Below are 24,172 nucleotides of genomic sequence, written 5' to 3'. Positions count from 1 at the left end.
CACACACACACACACACACACACACTCATATGGAAGTCATCATAGCATTAGGCAGACAACGTGCACATGCAGAGTCACATGAACACTACACACACACACACACACGCACGCACTACACACACAGAGTCCTCACCAGGTTCCTGGTGCCGTCGGGCGCGGCCAGGTGGCACTGGATGTAGGAGTTGAAGACCTGCACGGCGGGCTGGACGAAGCAGCCGCGTGGGAAGTGCTCGTCGTCCTGCACCAGCGTCAGCCACGACTCCAGCAGCTTATCGTACGCCTCCATATACACCATGTCATCTTTATCCAGCTGTGAAACACACACACACACACCACACACGTGGGCAAGCCACCAAGTGCACAAGCACATAAATATACACACACGCACAAAAACATATAAACAACATCAACCCCTCCACTTATCCGTATCTGAGAATTTCTTTCATCTTTGATCAGATTGTGTAATGGGAATAGTCCTTTGTGAAAGCAGTAAGCTGTGTGAATGAGGTTCAATGGGGGCAGTAGCTTGCAGTACTCACCACTTCCTCTAGGGCAGCGCTGCGTCCAAAAGAGCATGTGAGGAGAGTCAGGCAGTTGATAAAGGAGGAGAAGAGGTCGCTAGGCAACGCTGTGAGGATGCTCCGGGGGAATGTGGTGATCAGGTTACTGATGATGTTGGAGATGCCGACGGCCTCAGAGTCCTCGATCTCAATACTGGAAAACAGAGAAAACAATACATGAAATACATGCACAGCTTGTCAGTAATAGAGGTGCTGGTAGCTGACGTTGCAAAATGTAGGTTTTTCCAAAAGCTTTAATTCCTGAACAGCCTAGTGGGTCTACATGCCCACCAATTTTCACGTGTCCTGGTGTTTCAGTGTCCCGGGTATCATCGTCCAAAAATTGGTGGGAAAAAACAAATAAACGTTGACAAAACCTACATGACTGCTTTTCAGTGTTTGTTGTAAATGTGAAGTCACCTTGTATGTATTGGTATACACCTGTATAAAAGCAGGCATGTCATATACACAGACCTTTGGTACCTATGATGGCCTCCCAGGAAGGGTTCTCACTGAAAGAGCACTTCTCACCATAGCAAAGACAGATTGATACTCTCACAAGTGGGATGACTTAATAAACAAACACTACTATGGATATTATATATTGTTGTGGCTATGACTGGATACACTACTGAACAGATGGTGTATCTAATGTGACCTTAACAAAAAGCAGCAATAAGCAATAGTCATAAACCATTAGGAATGTGCATGCAATGTAGACACATTTAGACTAGAAACTCTCGCATTCTAAGGCTCCCATATTCAAAATGCCCTTGAAAACACGGGACATAACAGCTTTATACATTCCCACAACAGTGATCGATTCTGGCACACCCTTATCTCCCGCTTTCCTTAATGTAAAGATTTTTTTTTTTTCCGAAAGATGATGAAACGGCCTTACATAATGCTCAGCTCAAGTATAAAGGTGGTGACAGAAGCACTTAACTTCACAATGACTTCACTGACTGAGACAAAATTTCAAAAGATGAGAGCTGCAGTTACATTGCTGGTGCTGCTGTTCTCCATGGGTGGGGTTCAGACTCTGAGCACCCAGCCTGATGCTCAGACAGAGAGCCAGGGCACTGGGGCTTCTGCTGCTGCTGATGATGACCTCACTCAACTAAGTGACACAGTGGAAAAGCTAGGGGTCATTGTGATGACGTTGTGGATGGAGCTAGACCACAACAAAAAACAGCTAGCCGAAGTTGAGGCTGAAGTTGGTGAACTCCAATGGCGCGACACAGCACAGGAAGCCACAATGACTATTCTGAAGGACAAGCTAGACGCAAGTATAACTGAAGTGGACAATCTCAAACAAGAGAACGCAATACTACAGGCAGCCATGGCCAACATGGAGACTGAAATGATGAACCTGATCGAGTTAAATGCTGTACACAAAAAAAAGAGTTGATTGTGCTGAACACTAGACTGAACACTAGTGAGACAAAGGTGAAGAATCTGAAGAAAGAGAACGCAGTTCTACTGTACAGGCAGACATGAAAACCATTTAGACTGAAACAGTGAACCTGGTCACAGCAAGCGCAGCACAAGAGGTTGAGCTGACAAACATGAGGACTGAGGACTGGAGAATCTGAAGGATGAGAACGCAGCACAAGAGGCAGATCTGACAGTACTGAAGACCAGACTGGCCGCAAGTGAGACTGAGGTGGAGAATCTGAAGGGAGAGTCCACAACAATGGTGGCAGACATAAGCACCATGAAGACTGACGTGATGAACCTGATGAAATCAAGTGCATCACAACATCTTGAACTCACAGCAATGAAGACTGAAGTAGAAGATCTGAAGGATGAGAGCACAGTGCTGCAAGCAAACATGGACACCACAAAGACTAAAATGATGAACCTGGTCAAGGAAAGTGCTGCACAACAGGTAGAGCTGACAACATTGACGAATAGACAGGACAGGAGTGAGACTCAGGTGGAGAATCTGAAGGAGGAGAATGAAGCTCAACAGGAAGAGCTGACCACCATGAAGACTGATACGATGAACCTGATCCAAGCAAGTGAAGCCCAAAAGGCCCAGCTGACAGCCATTAAGTCCGAGGTGGGGAATTTGACAGAGGAGAAAGCAGCACTACAGGCAGACATGATCGCCATGAAGGCAGAAATGATAAACTTGGTCGGAGAAAGTGCAGCCCAACAGGCAGAGCTGACAGGTCTGAGGACCAGAGTGGACATGAGTGAGACTGAGGTGGATAATCAGCAATGGGAGAATAACGCTCAAGGGGCTGACCTGTCAGAATTGAGATATGCCCAATCAGCGACTGAAGCTGAAGTGAACAATCTAAAGAGACAGATTGCAGAACAACCCAAGATGGCCTTCTCAGCAAGTCTTCCCTACAAGACGGCTTCATATCATCTGGGAACAACTAATTGAATCTGGTCTTCAGTGAAACCCTCACCAACATTGGACAGGCCTACAACTCTTATACAGGTTTCTTCACAGCTCCAGTGAGGGGAGTCTACTACTTCAGATTCACAGTAAGGGATTGACCGCTGAAGCGCTCTATGGGCATAAGGATGTATAAGAATTCTGATCAAATTATGTGGTTGGAAGAACAGGACGCAGATGGAAATTTCAGTTATATCAATGGCGGTGTGACTCTGCTGCTGCAGGCTGGAGACAACTGGAGTTAACATGCGACTCCCTCCAAACCGCTGGCACTTGGGGTGCGCTGGCACAAAACTGGCACTTGGGGTGTTTACAGGCAGCCTATTCGGTTATTAAGTGATGATGCATTTTACCACAACACTGATAACTGAATGAACACTCTCAACCTGGCTGGCAAACACAGTTTCACTAAAATGGCACAGTATCCATGGACTTAATATCACTCCCAAAAAGATGAAATATCTGATTCAAGGACACACTCAGCTATAAAAAAAGACCATGGTTGGATGCTGAGGTTCATAACCTGTAGATACTAACTGAGACAGACACCGATTTTAAACATGAGGGCTGCAGTCACACTGTTGGTGCTGCTGTTCTTCTTGGGTGGAGTTCAGACCCGGAGCACCCAGACTGAAGCTCAGACAGAGAGACAGAACTCTGGGGCTGCTGCTGCTGTGGTCAGTCCCCATCTTGATGTCTCTGCTGAGATTACGGACCTCGAAGACACGGTGTATGGACTCTTTCAAGAGAGTTCCATTATCAGCATCATAGTTGGCCCCACAAGGCTTCCGTTTTAACATTCCATATGTTATCTTAATGCAGAGGAAGTAGATTGGGGCCCAAATAGAACGTTCAAGCATTGTTTTTGTTTTTATTGATGAAAGGGTCTATAATCTGGGAACTCTGGTGCTGGAACTCCACACGACTCTGAGTTTCACTCAGGAGCAACTCCACAACATCAAAACCCTGCTCTACAAAACAACCGACGAAACGGAGAACTTGATGGGGAGTACAACAATCTGACCCAGGCCGAGCGTTGCACAACAGGTGGAGATGACCGCCCTGAAGACCAGACTGGCGACCAGTGAGATGGCGGTGGAGAACCTGAAACAAGAGAATGTAGCCCAACAGGCAGAGCTGACCATACTGAAGACCAGACTCAACACCAGTGAGATGAAGGTGGAACATCTGAAGGAAGAGAACACCGCACACCAGGCAGACATGAACACCATGAGGGCTGAGATGATGAATCTGACCGAGGTAAATGCAGAACAAGACGTTGAGCTGACCGTGCTAAGGACCAGACTCGCGATTAGCGAGGGTCACCTGGAGGATCTAAAACAGGTGAACATAGTTCAGAGCGACGAGCTGGCCGGCGTGAGAGCGGGGCTGGAGAAGCTCAAAGCCGAGACCACGGGCAAACCCAAGGTGGCCTTCTCGGCCGGCCTGCTGGACTCCGCCGGCTACGTGGAGGCCGGGGACACCCGCCGGAGTCCTGGTCTTCAAGGAAGTCACCACCAATGTGGGCGACAACCTACAGTGGCGTCACTGGAATCTTCCAGGCACCTGTGCGGGGGCGTCTACTACTTCCGGTTCACAGTGAAGGACTACCTGTCCATGCGGCACATGGACATCTCCACGTGGAGGAGCGAGCAGCAGGTCCTGTGGCTGGACGGATATGACACATGCCGCGTACCTGTCCACCGGCGCCACCCTGCAGCTGGAGGCCGGCGACGCGGTCAACATGAGGATTCGCGCCGGACACCGGCTCTACGACAGCTACGGCGAGCACAGCACCTTCAGTGGCTTCCTGCTCTTTCCTCTGTGAAGAGGTCACCTGGGGTCACTGTCAACCACTCTCAGTGTTATTGACTGGGACCTTAGTTCAGTGCCCAATCAGGCTGCACAAAAAAATAGCTAAAAAACAACATATTTACTCAAATGCACTCAAATTATACACCGCACTATTACAATATCATTAAAACACGCTAGTATTGTGTCTAATGTACTAGTATATGGGAGCATATAGCCACACACTGGTGTTTGCACTTCTATTATTTCTCCATGTACCAATCTGCATGAGTTGGCACATCTGTGTGTGTCGTCACATTTGTAAGTGTATCTGTTTGCGTGTGCGCACGTACATACTTGAGCACACAATCTACGTGTGAGCTAAATACATTTTAACAACACACACACACGTTTCTCCCTCCCTGGCAGTGAACGTGTGTGTTGGGCTGGAGGTCCACTGAGGGGCTTCCCGCCGCCCCTCTAACCCGTATCAGATGGAGTTAAAAATTACAAACAGAGCAGCCAGCGAGTGAGCGGGAGAGCAGGAGAGCGAGAGGAGCACAAATCAGATCAGAGCAGAGCGGAGCGCCTCAATCACGGCTGTCCCACTGGCTGACCTGCCGAGCAGAGCTGTGCTGCACCGCACCACTGCATGGCTTTCCGATGATGCAACTGGAAAAAGGCTCCAGGAATAGGTGATTACTGAGAGAGAGAGGGAGGGGGGGTGGGATAGAGTAAGGAGAAGAAAGGAATAAGGCAAGAAAAAGAAAGAAAGATAGAGTGAAAGGGAGAAATTATAGAAAGGAGAGGGAGAGAAAGAGAGAAAAGTGAAAGAGGAAAAATAAAGAAATGGCAGACATCAGAGATGGAGGGAAAGAAAGAGCCTGATTCACTTTGTGGAGTTAAACTATGCAGCGTGAATTTTGTATGCGTATGTGTGTGTGTGTGTGTGTGTGTGTGTGTGTGTGTGTGTGTGTGTGTGTGTGTGTGAGAGAGAGAATGAGTCCTATCAAACTAAATGGGAGAGATGGGAAAGACCCTGACTGACTTTTAGAGAGGGTAAACATTGTAGATGGAGGGGCATTAAGTACTTGAGAGCGAGATGGTGTGTGTGTGTGTGTGTGTGTGTGTGTGTGTGTGTGTGTGTGTGTGTGTGTGAGATTAGGCAAGGGAGAGAAAAAGGAAATGAAGTCCCTAATACACCTACTTAGGTCACACTTCCAAACACGAAGACTATCTGTGTGTGTGTGTGTATGTGTGTGTGTTTGAGAGAGTGTGTGTATTATTAATACATGACCACAAAGTCACCCCTCCCTCCTCTCCCTCTCGGTTACGGACACTGACCACAGTCATTCCGATGACACACACGCGCGGAAACGTGTGGACATTAAGAATGACACACGCCCTCATCTTCAAATAAACACCGGCTGGCAGCAGGACATCAGTGGAGCCACCGCAACAACCATCCCAAAAGAAACACACACACACACCCCAAGGCCTATAAAACCACACATGTACCCACGTGCATACACACACACACACACACGCACACGTACAACTCTGCTTTAACCTGCAACGAACTCTTTGAACTCATGAGAACTCACGAGCAGAAACTATTTTATAATTTATTTATTTTGATCGACTTTTACCCTCACATTTCTTCGTAGGTAGACTTTTGCTTAAAGTGACTGAATGACACAAGTGATGGGGACCTAGAGGTACTTTGTTAACACATTAAACAACGCACAACAGGACAAAGTGCACAGTACACATAGCACAGCAGCAACACATTAAACTCCTCACCAACGTTACTCCGGCAAAATAAATACATTTCTGGATCCTGGACCTGGTTTCATAAGGGGCAACCAAAACATTCATTCTCCCCCTCAGCTTTTGCAAACTCACTGTGAGAACACATCTTTACCACACACACAGGAGTGACACCTGAAGAGAAGTTGATACCTGAGATCATATTTATTATTGGTCTCTCTGGCACAGACTATAGACCCTTTCAACTGCATAAACAAACATGTGCGTTCCTAAGGCATTTCCAGTGGCACAGAAAACAACGTTGAGCTAAATGTAACTTGGGGATAAACAAAAATAACAATAATAAAAAAAAAACCCTGTTCTAAAGTCGACATTTTGTAAAGCATTAAGCTAAAGTCCCATTCATTTTCATTTCAATGCATCTGCGTTGGTTTTGCACATTTCAACCGGAAACCCTCTAGTACCAGATTTAAAGGGTCTATACATGTCTAACTGAACACTGATCAGGTATATTATTCATCTCTCTGAGTTACTGCACAAACACATGTAGGGCTGGCTGAATACGGTCAGTTTACGGGTGTGCCCACACACATAACCAAGTAGGGAAAAAGCCAGACTCATTTTGTGTTGGCATTAAAGGGACACACTGGATATTTGCTGGTTGATTAAACTTCATAAAAAACTAAAACTTGAGAAAAAAACTCAGCGATTTTTGTGTGAGCGTATCAGTGAACACCCCTGACCACTCGGTGAGTTTCACATCTTTGTAAACGAAAGTTTAATGCATTTTAGGAAGGATTGTTCCAGTGCACCTATGCAGCGTTGTGGAGGTGGGGGGGTGCTACCACAGAAACCGAAAATTCTCAGGACAGCAGCATGTGTCCAAATTTCAATCTTGAACATTCTATTTAAATCATAAACTATCTGAAAACAGGGCTTTAAGTGTAAAATAGCGAACTTGTCCTTTAAGGACTGAACCTCTACCTACCAGACTGAACTTTGACCCCCACCCACATCATAAGCCCACTCTGCTACCAGTCTCCATTGATGGGGTCAATGTTGAGGTGGTAAGCACCTACAAGTACCTGGGTCTCCACCTTGACAATAAACTGGACTGGTCAGCCAACACCGACGCACTCTATAAGAAAGGGCAGAGCAGGCTGTACTTCCTGAGGAGGCTGCGCTCCTTCAATGTGTGCAGCAAGCTCCTCAGGATGTTCTACCAGTCTGTTGTTGCCAGCGTCCTCTTCTATGCTGTGGTAGCACAAAGAAGAAGGATGTGGGGCGACTTGACAGGCTGGTAAGAAAAGCTGGCTCTGTACTGGGAGCTGAACTGGAGTGCATCACTTCAATATCTGACAAAAAAGGACCCTGAACAAACTGATCAACATCTTGGACAATAAGTGTCATCCACTCCACAACATTATTGTTAAGTAGAAGAACCTGATCAGCTGGAGGCTTCGCTCACTGCCTTGCACAACAGACAGACTGAGGAAGTTCGTCCACAGGGCCATTGAACTGTTTAATGCATCACTTAAGGGAAGAGGAGAAATAGACTTCTCCGCATAGTCTGTCTGCCTCTTCACCCCCTCCATGTTTGGATACTGCCTGTCCACTAGCCACTTTTTACCACTGTCTTCTGCCTCACTGTTTGTGTGCTATATTAGCACATATGCACAACCCCTCCCTCCATGCCACAGCCGAACTGTGACCACACTTATACCTTCCTTAATATATATATATATATATATAGACTTTATTCTTGCACTGTTTGACTTACTCATTTGCACCATCACCATGACACTCATTCACACAGAGCACCTTACCTTACCTTATGCACAGTCCCTGCCTCAGTCATTGCAAGCGCATCTTGCTTGATTAATCACCCACTATGTGGATACTGTTTTTTTTTTAATTGTGTTATTTAGTATAATTTGTATTTTAGTATATTTAGTATATATTTATCTTCTACTGTCCTTATTGCTTAGTTGTGTTTTTATATTATATACACTTTTAATTACTTTCTGCTGTTAGTGAATGTGTGTGTGTGTGTTGTCTGCATGCTACTGTGACCTTGAATTTCCCCTGGGGATCAATAAAAGTATCTATCTATCTATCTATCTATCTATCTATCTATCTATCTATCAGACTGACTGTATTCGGATTGTTAGGTAGTTTAGCTTACGTAGGTTATTAATAGAGTGAAAAGACCTCTATCTGTGACCTCATGACGTTTTCTGTCCAGGTCAAGGTAAAGTGGATAGAGAAACCCTGAGCCCTGTGAGGCAGCACTCACCCGTTGATCATGTTTAGGAGGCCCTCCACCAGGTGAGCCAGGTATGTGACCTGCGCGTTCTCGTCCGGAAAGATTGGCCCATGCATGGAGGCCAACTGGGCCAGGCACTGCAGGGAATCCTGGGCCATGTCCGAGTCTTCCCGGATCTTCCTGTGTACCTGGTGGAGGGGGGGAAGGGAGGGAGAGAGAGAGAGAGAACTTGAGGTTTAACACTCATTCATTGAATTAATAGGCAAACCATGGCATCCCTCCCTTGTTGAAAGATAGTGTGAGACACATGACAACAGTGCAAACTGCAATCTAGATCCACATAGATTACATTCACAGACTAAAAGGAACAACACAACAGACCGCTTTGGACTTCATATTAGATAAAGAGAGGTAGAACAGAGAGACCATGAGAAAAGAGAGGATGAGAAGAGATAAAGATGGGAAAGGAATGATGAGGACACAGGGAAAGAGAGAGGGGGAGAGGGAGAGAGGGAGAGAGAGAAAGAAAGAATGTAATAAAGAGATTTTATTAAAAACAAGTGACCCAAATGTGAACTTCCAACACAACTGGATACGGTTAAAGTACAGATTACCATCACAACCATTCGCCTGTGGAAAAAGTAAAATCTCAAGAGCCCAAGAAACCTCACCATCACGCTATGTAAAAGTGAAAGATTATTTGAGCTAGAGAGAGAGAGAGAAAGGAAAGAGACAGGCTGAAATAGAGAAAGTGTGCAGCCCAGAGAGAAGATTTGAGTAGATAAGAGCGTGAGTAACAACAAAAAGACAGACAGTAGGTAAAAAAGGAGAGAGAGAGCGCAGTGAGTGAGTGAGTGAGTGAGTGAGTGAGTGAGTGAGTGAGTGAGTGAGTGAATGAGAGAGAGGGAGCGCTAGCCGGAGGTTCATTGGATGTAGCGCAGAATCCGATGCCAACAGGACGGCCAGACAGACCCCCTCAAAGAGTCCAGGAGACACTCCAGACACCCACACTGGCAGCTGACCAAATACACAAGTCCAGAGGACTCGCACACAAACACAGGCGTGCGCACACACACACAGAGTGGCATGAATACAGACAGACAGACAGACAGATACACTGACACAGGCACATAGATAACCTCAGACACACACTCACAAACATTTACTTTGGACAGATGCGTACACCCTTTCAAAAAGATCCAAATTTCACACACAAATTTCACGAACACACGCGCATGTGAAAGGAATCTGACTTTGATTTTACACAGCGCGCAAGCCAAGAGTCCGTATCTGAAGAGTTTCGGCAAAAATCTGAGTCAAATCGATACGGATCTGTGTGAAGTCACTCACCTCTCCCTCTCCCCTTTCTGCTCTCTCTCTCTCTCTCTCTCTCTGATCTCGATCTGGAGACTGTTTGGAGAGACCGGCTTGCCGACACTGGCACTGGTATAACCACAAGCAGACAACCTCAAGCCAGCATGTCTCAACAAGCCTCAGTCTGATCTGGAGTCAGGGCAGACAGGCTCAATCATTCAGCCAGATGATCGACCAATCAATCAATCAATCAAACAGTCACACGGTCAAGCGGACAATTAATGAGAAAGTGGAGCAGTAATGATGGGTTCCATAGAGAGCATGGGAGATGGTTCCATCCTAGAACGGTGACCTGGTTCTTCAACAAGTTCTCCTCTCGTCTCTGGACCGGCAAATCTTTCACAACCAGCTCTTCACGAAACCCACAAGTGTGGCGTCGCGCGCTCAGTGATGGAGAATGGAGCCGTGGAGGCTCCTCTCGTTCTCGCTTTCGATTCTTTCTGGCGCTTTCCGTCTCGGACTGGCGCTCATTTCACTCTTTGTTCAACGTAAAAAAAAAAAAAAAACACAGGTTGCTCAGAGATGACACAAGACAAAAAGAAGAGGTGGACGAAGGGGGGGGGGGGGAATAAAAATCCAAACAGAGAGAAAGTCAAAAAGACCCTCGACCCTCTCTCACCGCTCACCTCTGCCGGTCCACGCCAAATTCCCTTAAAAACAGTTCTCCAGCCTTCTGTGTTTCCCCTGATCACGCTCTTCTCCCCCCACCCGCTCTCTTTCTCTTTTTCTTTCTTTTGTTCCACACCTCTTCTCTCTTCCAGCTGTAGAGCTGATTGCCTGCCTGACTGCCTGCCTGCCTGATGGCTGAGTGGCTAACGCTAGCGCTAACCCTGGAGCCAAGCAGCCTCGCCTGCTTCAGCGCAGCGGTCCCGAGTGTCTTCCGAGTGTGAAATCACGCTCTGTGAGCTGTGCCGAGAGGGGGAAGAGGAGAGGAGAAGAGGAGAGGGGGTTAGAGGGAGAGGAGAGGGAGGGAGGGAGAGGGAGGGAGAGAGGGAGGGAGAGAGAGAGAGAGAGAGAGAGAGAGAGAGAGAGAGAGAGAGAGAGAGAGAGGAGAGGAGAGAGAGAGAGAGAGAGAGAGAGAGAGAGAGAGAGGGAGGAGAGAGAGGAGAGAGAGAGAGAGAGAGAGAGAGAGGGAGGAGGGAGGAGAGAGGGAGAGAGAGAGAGAGAGAGAGAGGGAGGAGGGAGGGAGAGAGGAGGGAGGGAGAGAGAGAGAGAGAGAGAGAGAGGCTTAAAAGTACTGGGAGCAGCAGCACACTCTCTAAAAACAGCTGCGTGGAAGAACATGCACGCCATGCCAACTATGCCAATCGCCTTGAGTCTGACTATAGTTGGAGACTGGCAGGAGGTGGGGGCAAATCAAAACAAGACGGAGCACGCCCCCCCCCCCGAAAAGACAAAGACCGAGCAGAGAGAAACAGACTGACAGAGCGAGAGAGTTATAGTGCAAGAGAATGATAGAGAGAGAGGGAGAGAATGAAAATTCTATTTATAGAAGACAAAAGCTTGTGCCTGTCTCCTCAGGGAGAATGGATTTGCACTTCCTCTCTCATTATCTTTCTCTCACTCCCATTCTATCCAAGACTCACTATGCCCCCCCCCTCTATCCCCCCCTCCCTCCCTCCCTCTCAGTAAATTAGGGTCTGGTTACTGACACGCACAGCAATCAGCCGTAGTCATCGTGATGACGGTCGGCAGGCCAGATTCAGCGCGCTGCTCCAGCGTCCTGGCTCCCGTAGCTGTTTACGGCAGAGCCAGTGCCCCAGCACAAGTGCACCCAGACTGGGGGCCAGGCCCGTGGAGGCAGGGTGGGGGCTGTGTGAGGGGCGTACCAGGAAGTCTTATCCAGGTAACGTCGGGAGTAACCGCTAATCTCTAAAAAAGAATACCGTACCAAGCATCTACTGTCTCAAAAGTGACGTGTTGGCTCATTGTTCAAAAGTGACGTGTTGGCTCATTGTTCAAAAGTGACGTGTTGGCTCATTGTTCAAAAGTGACGTGTTGGCTAGTTCACCTGACAGGATGGTTATGCTTCTCATGCACTAGCTATGCTCAACAATCAGAGGTGGCCCAACTTAAAGGGAAATTTGGAATAATGAACTGAAGCTTAACTTTCAAAAATGAAATTGCGAATCGCAACATCGGTCAGAAAAATCGCAATTAGATATTATCCCCAAATCGTGCAGTTGCCCTAGTTACCAGCACAAGCCAGTAACTTCTGTTGTACAGTCCTCTGGTTGTCCTGAGCTCCAGGAAACACTCAGCCAGCAGCAGCCAGAGCCAGAGGACTACAGGGGGCAAAATAGACGAGGGGAAAAATACTAGAAAACCCAAACAACAATCAGCAGCCATGTGTGTATGTCATTGTGTGTTTGTGTGTGCGTATTGTGTATGTCATTGTGTGTGTGTGTGTGTGTGTGTGTGTGTGCGCAAATGAAAAAAAGTCCAGTATATAACCTCAAACTGTGACCGCCCCTTGCTGCTGTGATTGAAGTCTACTTAGGAAAATGTTAGCTTAGTGCCCACTTTATTGGGTGCTAACAGAAGAGAAAGAGAGAGAAGGTTATTTTTAGCGCTGGCCTACACTCTAGTGCACTCTCTCTTCCATCTCTCTCTCTCTCACTCCTCTCATTCCCTCATTCTCTCCATATCTGCTTCTCTTTGTCATTGTGTCTATCTGAAATCCCTGAGGGGGTTTTTAAGCTACTTGAGCCTTGCTTAGGAGCAAGCGACTCAAAGCCCAGTCTCCGTGACCCTCCACCCTGGCGGGCAGCCTCCTGGGCTGGCTCCCCCAGGGAGAGCCACTCAGACAGGAGGGGACAGGGGGAGATTTTAGGGGGAGCCAGTAGAGGAGTGGTCGTTAAATGGGGGGCCCCTAATCCTGGGGTCAGGAGCTAAGCCAGCCGCTGCTCCAGCCTGACCCTTGAACTCCATGACGCGTGCCTGAGTCCTCCTCCCCAAAAAAAGCCAAGCCCCCCCCTCACACACACACACACACACACACACACACATAAAAAGATGGTCTCCCTCGGCTGTCGCAGTCACAGCTGAGACGAGACCCTGGCAGCTGATGGGTTAACGCACACACACAAATCTCAAACATATTTAGACAGACACACACGCCATAAACCAACACCACACATCAGAACATGCATCCCCCAGAATGCAGACACACACAAACTGTGACAGACTGACACACACATATATATGCCACCCCCCCCACACACAAACACACATATACATCCCCCACCCCCGCCACACACACTCCACACATACACAGACAGACAGGGACCCCATGGTCACACTGAGCCATGCAGACACCCCCAGAGAGAGAGACAGCTGACCACACTAGGGACCCTAACAATAACCCCCCCCCGCCAAACACACACACACACACATACCGCACACACCCCACAGTGGCCAAACCTCGACCTCCACACCCCAAACCATTCCAGAACCCCCGACCCTCTTGTAAAAGGCGGCGGCACCCCTGCCAACTTGACACCCCCAAAAAACAAAAACCTGTGTGATACCATCTAAGAGTGTTAACGGAGAATGGCGCATGGAAAGAATCATGCAATATGAAAGAAGCACTCAACACATGGCACACAGTCAGGCCCTCCACCAGTTCAACTCCTGACCCAGACACACTGCCCAATAAAGTCCCCCACACTGGGGACGGGCCCTTCCATAAAACACGCCCTGGCGAAGAACCACCCGAGGCTAGACCGCTACCACTACTACAACGTAATGCTTCAGCAAACACGCAATTAGACAAAGAACAACACCCTTCATCCTCCAGTGCCCGATGTATCTGTGTAGTGGCCACATCTCTGCGTCTCTCCCCCACACAAACACACGGTCATGCCCGTCCAGACTTGTTTGATGCGACACACCACTCTTGACATCATTTCACCAGGGGCGTTCTCATCAGCGCCTTCCAAATGAGGTGTCTCCATGACAACAACAACAACAACAACAACAACAACAACAACAACAACAACAACAACAACGTCAGCCTGAAGGAGGGCATTATTAGGCAGCCGTCTCAAGTTGCACGGCCATCTTTCAGTGCAGTGGAGTAATAACGGAGGGGTATTTGGCACCTCCGCTCCTCGACTGCAGACACAATCCCTGAAGGCAAACGGCGATGGGAAGCGGAGCACTATCTGGCAGCAGCGCGCCCCCAGGCCACCCCTGTGGCACTAGCCTGGAGGAGGAAAGGCAGAGCAGTATTTGGCAGCAGCGCGACCCCAGGCCACCCCTGTGGCACTGGCCTGGAGGAGGAAAGGCAGAGCAGTATTTGGCAGCGGGCGAAATAGCCTGTGTGTAATGGAGGGAGAGCTGCACATTATTTGGCAACCACGGCCCCTGGATGTGGAGGGGAGAGAGCTGACGGGATTATTCCACACACACACATACACACACACACACACACACACACAAAACAGACACACAAATGCACACACAGACACACACTAACACAGTGATGAGGTCCAGACAAGGCAACAAGGGCCTTCTGATATTCTCTTGGTCCGTTTACTCACCCACCTAGCAACTTACCCACCCTTACAACACACACACACACACACACACACCCTTACAAACACACACACACACAAAGAGCATGTCCAGAGACACATCTTGACACGGCTCTCAACACATGCTTTGATCACGCCAAATTCTTCCCGACAGTTCCTGCATAACCAGCATATGGCAGTCTCGCTCACACGCAGGAAAAAAACACACATCTGAAGCCCCCGTCTGTCTCCTCCACACACACACACACACACACAGATGCAGCATACCTCAAAACACATTTGTGGCTTTGTTCCCCGATTGTACGGCCTAGTTCTGACACACATCTTTTGGTGGGGGCTATTTCCAGACGTGCCGTTTAAACCAACACTCCAACCGCAGGTCAGCGACCATAAAATAACAGCATTGTCGTCTCTCTCTCTCTCTCTCTCTCTCCCGTCTCTCTCACACACACACACACACACACACACACACAAGCGTCGACTTTTTAACATCACAGAGCGATCAACAAGACCCATGAGAGAGAGAGAGAGACAGGGTAGGAGAGAGAGTATGAGGAGTCGTCCCATGTGGAAGCATCTGTCTCCCACAGCAACGCAGAGGAAAGACAAGGAAAGGACAGACACAGAAAGGAGAAGAGAACAGAGGAGAAAAAGCATGAGATGACAAAAGGAGGTGAAGAGATGGAGAGAGAGAGAGAGAGAGAGAGAGAGAGCAGTGACAGGAGAGGAGGACAAGGGGAAGGGGGTGTGAGAAGAGAGGAGAGACCGTGCAGGGAAAATAAAATGGACAGGAGTCTTGGAAAGGGGATAGAAGAGGAGAGAGGAGGACAATATGGGAGAGGGCAAGGGAGGGAGAGAAGGATGAGAGGATGAGAGGACAGGAGAGGAGAGAAGGAAAGGAGGAGACAGTAGACGAGTGGGAGAGATGAGAGGAACAGAAAATTCAGAAGACCACGAAGTGATAAATTCAATAAAATATTTTCTCTCTCTCCCTCAATTGTGCCAAGAAAAACACAATTAGAAAAATAGAAATCTAACACACACACACACACACACACACAGACAGACAGACAGACAGACAAACTCAGGCACAGACACACAGGCACAGACACACACCAACAGACAAAGCCACACTCAGAGGGAAGTGCGAGACTTACTGTGAAGAAGAGGTCCACTAGAGACCTAGACAATTAACAAACACACAGACACAGACACAGACACACAGACACAGACATACAGAATAGCGCACGGAGTGCTAGACTTACGGTGAAGAAAAGATCCATGACCCGCGTGTCCAGCAGGGCGTCCCTCCAGGCCTCTGTGGGCTTCAGCATGACGTTCTGGGTGGCCTCAAACATGGCGATGTAGTGCCTGCCCAGTGAGCATCCGGTTAAGGTCAACAGGAGCATCACACACACACACACACACACACACACACACACACACACACACACGGAAAACGGCACGCACCGACAGAGGCGCTCACTTTTCTTCCCTCTCTATCCGTCTGGTGTCTCTCTCAAGCTCACGCTTCCCCGACCGGCTATATGGGTCTTGTTATGGTTATTCTCTCCGCACGTCTCCCTAAATCCTCCTCCCTAATGGTCCTCTTCTCTCTGACCTCCTAAAGACCTCTTAATATCACGCCCGATGCCTTAATATCACGCCCGATGCCTTCTTCTCCTCCTCTTTCAGTCTTTTTTTCCTCCCTCTCTTTATTTAAAAAAAGAAAACAAAAAACTAAAAGTTGCTTCCCACTCTTTCCCTCTTGGCAGTGGAAACTCGGTGTAACTCACACAAGCTCCCTCTCCTTTCCCACACTCGGTGTCTGTCTGTCTCTGTCTGTCTGTCTGTCTCTCTCTCTCTCTCTCTCTCTCTCTCTACCTTCTTCAGTGCGTCTGCCTCCTCCGTCAGAGCCTTTGCCCCAAGTGCTCTCTCCTTCTTTTTCTCTCTCTCTCTCTTTTCTCCCTCTCTCTCTCGGAGGAAACTCCCACAGGAATGTCTGATCAAAGCCAGTCACCGGCACAGGCCAGCATTCCACTGGGCTGGACCCACAGTCACTCCCAGTCACACACACACACACACACTCTCAATACAGACAGGAGCATACTGCCACAGTGCACACATGTACAAACACACACATCCTCAAAGACAGGTGCCAGCTTTACGCTTCAAACTATGTCTGAGTATAATGCCACCCCCCTCTCCTCCTTCTGACCCAGTCTCTCTCTCTCTCTCTCTCTCTCCCCCACTCTTTCCTTCTCCCTCCTCCACAGTCACACAGGGCCGACTTTACGGCATGGGTAAAAATAGTGCAGCCGCCACAGTACTCTGGGTGAACCTGCGGTAGGAGAGGCCTGGTGGGGCTGGGAGCGGAGGGCAGGGCAGGGGAAGGGAGAGTCCTGGGAGCAGGGCCTGAGACCAGGGCACTGGTGGCTGACCAGCCCTGGGGCACGGAGCTGGAGCAGAGAGCCAGAGGCCAGGCATGGGCATGGAGCTGGAGCTGGAGTAGAGAGCCAGAGGCCAGGCATGGGCATGGAGCTGGAGCTGGAGTAGAGAGCCAGAGGCCAGGCATGGGCATGGAGCTGGAGTAGCGAGCCAGAGGCCAGGCATGGGCATGGAGCTGGAGCTGGAGTAGAGAGCCAGAGGCCAGGCATGGGCATGGAGCTGGAGTAGAGAGCCAGAGGCCAGGCATGGGCATGGAGACGGGGAGACAGGGGAATCTCTGGCTGAACCATGACTGAACTCAGGACTGTGGACTGTGGGCGGTGGGACACTGATGGCCAAGGAAACTGACACGTGTGTGTGTGTGTGTGTTTTGTGCTTTTAAAGCACTGTGTGCTTGTGAACTGATGACCACATGTGAGGGCAGAGGCGGTCAGTGACTGTGTCAGAGTTGCTTACGCACATGTGTGTGCGCTGTGTGTTTGTGATCTGATGACCATAAGAGTGTGTTGTGTGTGCGCTGTGTGTTTGTGATCTGATGACCATTACAGTGTGTATATGGTGTGTGTATGTGTCTAAGAGTATACGTGTCTACCACAGGGTAAATGGGTACATGTATATGAATAGAGAAGTGAGTCCCCAAACACAATAAAAAAAATATAGCTGCAAACAGCAATGAGGGGGCCAAGCAGTCAGTTCAGCAGTCCAAATTTGCCATGTAACTAAATGCCGTTGCATCAGTCATATAACATTAAGCAGTCACAGTAAGTTCCATGCCAAACAATCCAAGATTGGCTGAGTTACAAGGTCAATTTTCACATCAAAACATAACTGATTTTGTGGGGCTGAACCAGGGCTGAGTGTTGCGCCACGCCCCCCCAGCCAGCCCACGCCCATGTCGCCTCTGCCCGTCCCACCCGTCCCCACCCTTGCACACACGCATTAGAATGAACTGGATGGAACTTGCTGTCATCAGTTTCACATCAAAAATAAAAGATCGACTGAGATATGATCACACTTGCTGTGATTTAAACATAGAGGTCAAAAATTGACGTCATAGGGTGTGTTGAACTCTGCCCAAGGATTCCAATGATGCCTCATTTTGACAGTCGGGTCAACGGGTCAAAAGTTACGTCCGTGAACACACATCCAACTTTGGCCTGTTGGTGGCGCTAGAGTGCTTGAGGTGCTGGCATGAAATTTGGTGAAATTAATTATTGGACTGTCCCCAATCAGTGTGCCAAATTGTATAACTTTTTACCAGATGGTTGCTATGGGCTGCCATTGACTTCCATTGCAGAAAAAATGCACATCAGCAACTACTGGCCAAAATGCATTTTTGTCAATTATAGAGCCCCCTAGAGGTCAAAGGTTACCAAATCTCTTGCGTGTCCTCCTGATGGGGTCGGAGGTACATGTACTAAGTTTGGTTCTGATACATGAAAGCGTTGCTGAGATATGTGCTCACTTCCTGTTTGGCAGCTTCGCCACAAATTTCAATTGGCTGTTACAGGCGAATGCTTCTGTCAATTGTTCCAGAAAGCAATGCACTGATCAGGCATGGTCTGAAGATGGTCTCTGCCAATTTGGTGAGGATCAGCTGAAATTTGTGACCTGCGAAAACTTTTTTTGTATTTTTGATTAAATCCAATATGGCGGCCGAATCAATTACGATGACATCACAAATTGACCTGGGTCGGCTTAAGGAACTCCTACAGTATTACCACACACCACTAGTGCATTTCAATTCCAAACACATCAGCAGCTAAAGGCCAAAAGGCATGTTTCTTAATTGCAGCGCCCCATAGAGGTCAAAGGTCACTACATTTCTTGAGCTTCCTCCTGATGGGGTCAGTCATCTATATACTAAGTTTGGTTATGATACATGAAAGGGTTGCTGAGATAGGAGCTCACTTCCAGTTTGGAAGCTTCGCTGCAAATTTCGATTGGATGTTACAGGTGAACGGTGTTAGTTCCGAAGACGAAACACAAACTTTTGTTAGGCTTGGTCTGAAGATCATGTATGTCAAGTTTGGTGACGATCGGACAAAACTCGGCCTGGTCCAAGGATTCCAATGGTACCTCATTTTTCAAAATCGGGCCAACGGGTCAAAAGTTATGTGTGTGAAGGCACGTCAACCTTTGGCCTGTTGGTGGCGCTAGAGTGCTCTAGGTGGCGACATGAAACTTGCTGAAATGAATCATGGGACTGTCCCCAATTAGTGTACCAAATTCCACAACTTTTTACTAGATGGTTCTATGGGCTGCCATAGACTTCAATGACAGAGGAAAGATGAATAATAAGAATATGTAGAAACACAATGGGTGCCTTCGCAGTTCGCTGCTTGGCCCCCAAAAAAATAGTTTAGTCATCAGGTACATCTCAGATATCAGGTTCTGCAGTGTGTGTGTGTGTGTGTGTGTGTGTGTGTGTGTGTATACACAACATTCTAATATAGCAAATTATATATATGGTGTGTAAAGGCTTTAAGGATATATCTGTATGTGTGCACAACTAACAGAATGTACTGTATGATCATGTCGAGTTGGATGTGTGTGTCACAAAAGGTGACAGATGAAACTGGATCTGGGATGATTCTCACACACACACACACACACACACACACACACACACACATGACCACTCTTTTCCATCAGCTTGCTCCTCAGCTGCCCTCTGCCACACACACACACACACACTGATGCTGGGGTTAAGACAAGATGTCTAAACTTGCTCCTCGTGCCGAATAGCCAAATATTCACCACCACATTATCACCTCATGAGTGACTGAGTGAGTGAGAAATAGTGTGTGTGTGTCTGTGTGTGTTTGTCTGTATGTGTGTGTGTATGCGTGTCTGTGTCCACTCAGACACAAGACTGGACGTCAGGTATTGCTATTCCTTATTCCATCCCTAATCCTTAATGACTTGTTAACGATGCCTTGAGTGCACGTGTTGACAAGCGTGACCGTCACAATGCTATATGTTGTTCACGTTCTCATCTGATCACACTGGCTTTGTTTGTGTTAGAAGGCATAAAAGGTGTTTGTTCAGAGGGAGTTGGCAGGATATTACAGTGATAAGACTTCAGGGTGAGTGAGATGTGTTACTAAATAAAGGATTTCTCCAGAGCGATCCAACAGATAGAGATCTCAGTGAAACACAAACCACAGTGAACGCCCGGCACTAGTAAACCACACAACAAAAACAATGCAGTAAAAGACATTCAGACTTCACACACAGTTTTACACACTCAAGCACTCATGAATGGACGGACAGTGGACACACACAAAAACACACACACACACACATACAAGTGCATGCAGAAATAAACACAAACACACACTCCTGATGAACACCCCTTGCCCCTTAAGTCAGTCCGTGTGCAGTTGACGGGTGGAAGAATTTTCCAACCTCCCGCATTTCAAAAGGAGCAGTGCGGTTACAGGCTAGGCAGCTGAACTTTTAACTGCAGCTACCACTCCCCACCCACCACCACCACCACTGGACCTCCACCACGGCTGCCAACACCACCACACCATCACCACCACAGCCCCAGCATGCTCATGCATCTGAAACTTTCCATTACACCCTCCTGATAACTCAGGAGAAACCGTACTTTTTGAGGACAAAACCGAAACGAGGTTTCGCATCTTAGGAGACACGAGGAGCCACGGCGACCGACTGCGGTCTTGTTGACGGCTTAACTTCACTTTCCGTTACAAAACCCCAAACCTGACCAAGTCAAAAGCCTGCTCTGACAGGAACGTTTGCCCCGCTAAATCCTCGCTTGTTAAAACGGGTGATAAACGACAATGGGGAATAACCGCGGAGTCGTCGCAAAAACGCGTTTTCTTGAAATACGACGTGTGCGAGGGAGTGAAAAGCCAGCAGAGAGCACGGAGAGTGTGTGTGTGTGACAGAATGAGGCGCTTGGTCTGTGAGTTATGGAGTGTTAGGGTCCGAACTGAAAGGGGTGCTGGGAAGCCGGCGAACTTCAGCGACTTTCGCCGGGTCGGGTGATCTTTAATCAGCGACGGGCTTTGCGAAACGGCTCCGAGCTGTGTGAAACGAGCTGCCGGCGGAGCGGGTGTGTACACAGTGTCAAACAGACGTGCAGGCGTTGTTTACGCTCCCAGCGGCCGTTCCTGGAGCTCTGCCGAGGGCCCACTGCCAGCTGAGCAGGGATGAGACGCACATCGGTCCATCCGCCTGCCCGCCCTGGTGAAAGACGGGTTTACGTGTCACATCCTCCCTCCGAAGACCCCCTCTGCCCCACACACACACACACACACGCAATGCCAAGCAGAGAGGGACATGTGGGATAACACTTTAGGAATGCCCTTCTGCTCTCTTTGGTCTCCCCAGTCCCCGTCCTCTCTCTCCTCTCTCTCTCCTCTCTCTCCTCTCTCTCTCTCTCTCTCTCTCTCTCTCTCTCTCTCCGTTCATATTCTCTCTCTCTCTCTCTCTCCGTTCCTCTCCCTCTCCTCTCTCTCCCTCTCCCTCTCTTCGTTCCCTCTCTCTCTCTCTCTCTCTCTCTCTCTCTCATCACCCCATATTCTCTCTCTCTCTCTCTCTCTCTCTCTCTCTCTCTCTCTCTCTCTCTCTCTCCCCCTCTCCATTTCATTTCTCTCCCTCTCTCTCTCTCTTTCCACTCCTTCACTTCCTCTTTCCAGCTTCTTTTCATTCCACTCTACCGCTGCCTCTCTGACTCTCCCATTCATGCCTGTCCGTCTGCCCATATCTACACATACTACTCCCTCTCCTAATCTCCACACACACACACACACACACACACACACACACACACACACACACACACACACACACACACACACACACACACACACACACACACACACACACACACACACACACACACACTCTATTCTTCCGTCTCTTACATCCCTCTCGCTCACTCTTTCTTTCAGTCCTCCTTGCTCACTCTTCTTCTCCCATCATTTCCTCTTTACTACCCTGTATTCAGTTTCTCCTGGTCTGCCCTTACTTCTTCTGCATAGACAATGGCCAGGCAAATTTCACCATTTCAGCACATTTCTACTACTGGTTTTCACAGAAAACATTATTTCTTAACAAGCATCGAATTTGACGTTTATAGCTGCAATTGCGTCACAACGTCACTACAGTGCAGTAGTGGTACTGTATATTAATCCGTGCATCAGGCAAAGCAATGCAATTTTGGCAGAGAGGAGGAGGACAAATGTACTAGATTTTCTTCATTTAACACTGGAACGTGTCCGGCAGCACCCGATTTTGACAAGATACAGTTCATATGGGAAGACTGGAAGTGGAAGGTGGAAGTGGAAGGTGGAAGTGGAAGGTGGAAGTGGAAGGTGGAAGTGGAAGGTGGAAGTGGAAGGTGGAAGTGGAAGGTGCCGGGGGAAGAGGGAATGTGTGCAAAAGAGGATTCACGGCAAGAACACCAAATGTTTGGGAGTATATTAACGAGTGTATAAGCCAACATTTACATTACTTTTTATTCATCTACCCAGATGTTCTTATAAGAGGAGGTTGAGTGGCATCATTTTTGCGATAATTTTATATGTTAACGTTAATTATAAACGTTTACTCAATTTTGATAACTCAACCTCAAAACCCCAACAACTCTTTCCCATCCCCCTCTTTCTCTGCCCCTCTGGTCTCACCCTTCTCTGTAGGCCCAGCACCCTCCTCCTATTACAGGTCAGAGTGTGTCCACCCTCCCCTGAGACCCACTGGCTCACACAGCTGTCTGTCATCCATTCCCTCCCTCCCATTGGCCATTCAGAGCCACCACTAGAGGTGGCATAAGGCCAAAGACATGCTGTAGTACCCCACTAGTACAGCTCAAGGCGTGTGGAAAGACATGCTGTAGTACCTCTGCCGCCATTTATGCCAGCTTCACGCGCAGATGGCCGCGTACCGTGGTGGCGCGGAGAGATGACACGCATGCCTCTGCCGCTCATTTCGAGTGGGAAACAAACACACACACACACACACCGCACACACACACACACACACACAAATGCCAAAGCCACAGGCGTTTAAGTGAAGCAGACACTCAAACAGACCTTACTCAAGGACACACTCAACACAACACACACACACGCCCGGTTCTCCCCAGGGCCTTAATAAATCTGATCAATTTCCCAAAGGAGTCTCCTTCATGCACCACCCAGTTGCCGACCACTACACACACACACACACACACACACACACACACACAGAACATGCCTGACATTCCACCAGGCAGAGGGAGGTTACGGAGACAGAGGGCAAGCTAGGGGTGGGCGTGGGCGTGGGCGTATCTTTGAAAGTGATCTGTGACCCTGGTTGGCACCGACGCCACCGCAGATCCCTTTAAACGGCCAGCGGCGACCGGAGAGAGCCTGCAGAGGCTTAACGCTTCAGAGACAATCAATGGCACACACGTGCACAAACACACACACACACAACACATTCAGTCATACACATAGCTGAGGACACATCACACACGCAACAAGACATGTGGCACACGTGTGTCATTAGCCAGAGTATGCCAGCACTGACAGACACACACACACATCCTTAAGAAGATATATAGGGTGCACATATGATCTGGGGAACATAATCTCATTGAAGCCAGACAACAAGCGCATAGCTGAAGACACATATACTCTTAATCATTCATGCACACACACACACACAATCAGACCCATACGCACACAAGCATCACACACAAATCCTATATGTAGCACGCATACTGAGAGGAACCGAACACCTTTTTAACACATGTGGCAAAACTGAAAGCCTATCACTTCAGAGGATATACACACAACCACACAAACCCCTCTCTTTAACACTCTCTTCCTCTCCCTCACTAACTCTCTGACTCACACACACACACAACAAAGACTGCTCAGACAATCAGACAAACACACACACATAGTACTGAATATGCACCCACCGCCTCCTAAGCTCTCCCATCACCCGTCACACTGGTGTGGCCGAATGTTGAGAAATGAACGTTCTAAAG

The 24,172-nt window shown here is 48.4% G+C and overlaps 1 protein-coding gene across 1 annotated transcript in view; it reads right to left on the bottom strand.

The window, feature by feature from the left end:
• xpo4 (exportin 4) overlaps positions 1–24,172 on the bottom strand; it is a 53,320-nt gene that overhangs the window by 15,782 nt on the left and 13,366 nt on the right. The window contains exons 7-10 of the mRNA XM_048239831.1: positions 15,978–16,090; positions 8,831–8,988; positions 540–714; positions 134–310 (exon numbers count right to left, since the gene is read on the bottom strand). Of these exons, the coding sequence (XP_048095788.1) occupies positions 134–310; positions 540–714; positions 8,831–8,988; positions 15,978–16,090 (623 nt within the window). The remainder of the gene's footprint in view (positions 1–133; positions 311–539; positions 715–8,830; positions 8,989–15,977; positions 16,091–24,172) is intronic.

Source organism: Alosa alosa, chromosome 3 (assembly GCF_017589495.1).
Source record: "Alosa alosa isolate M-15738 ecotype Scorff River chromosome 3, AALO_Geno_1.1, whole genome shotgun sequence".
NCBI lineage: Eukaryota > Metazoa > Chordata > Actinopteri > Clupeiformes > Clupeidae > Alosa > Alosa alosa.
This window is presented reverse-complemented; position numbering and strand designations above follow the sequence as displayed.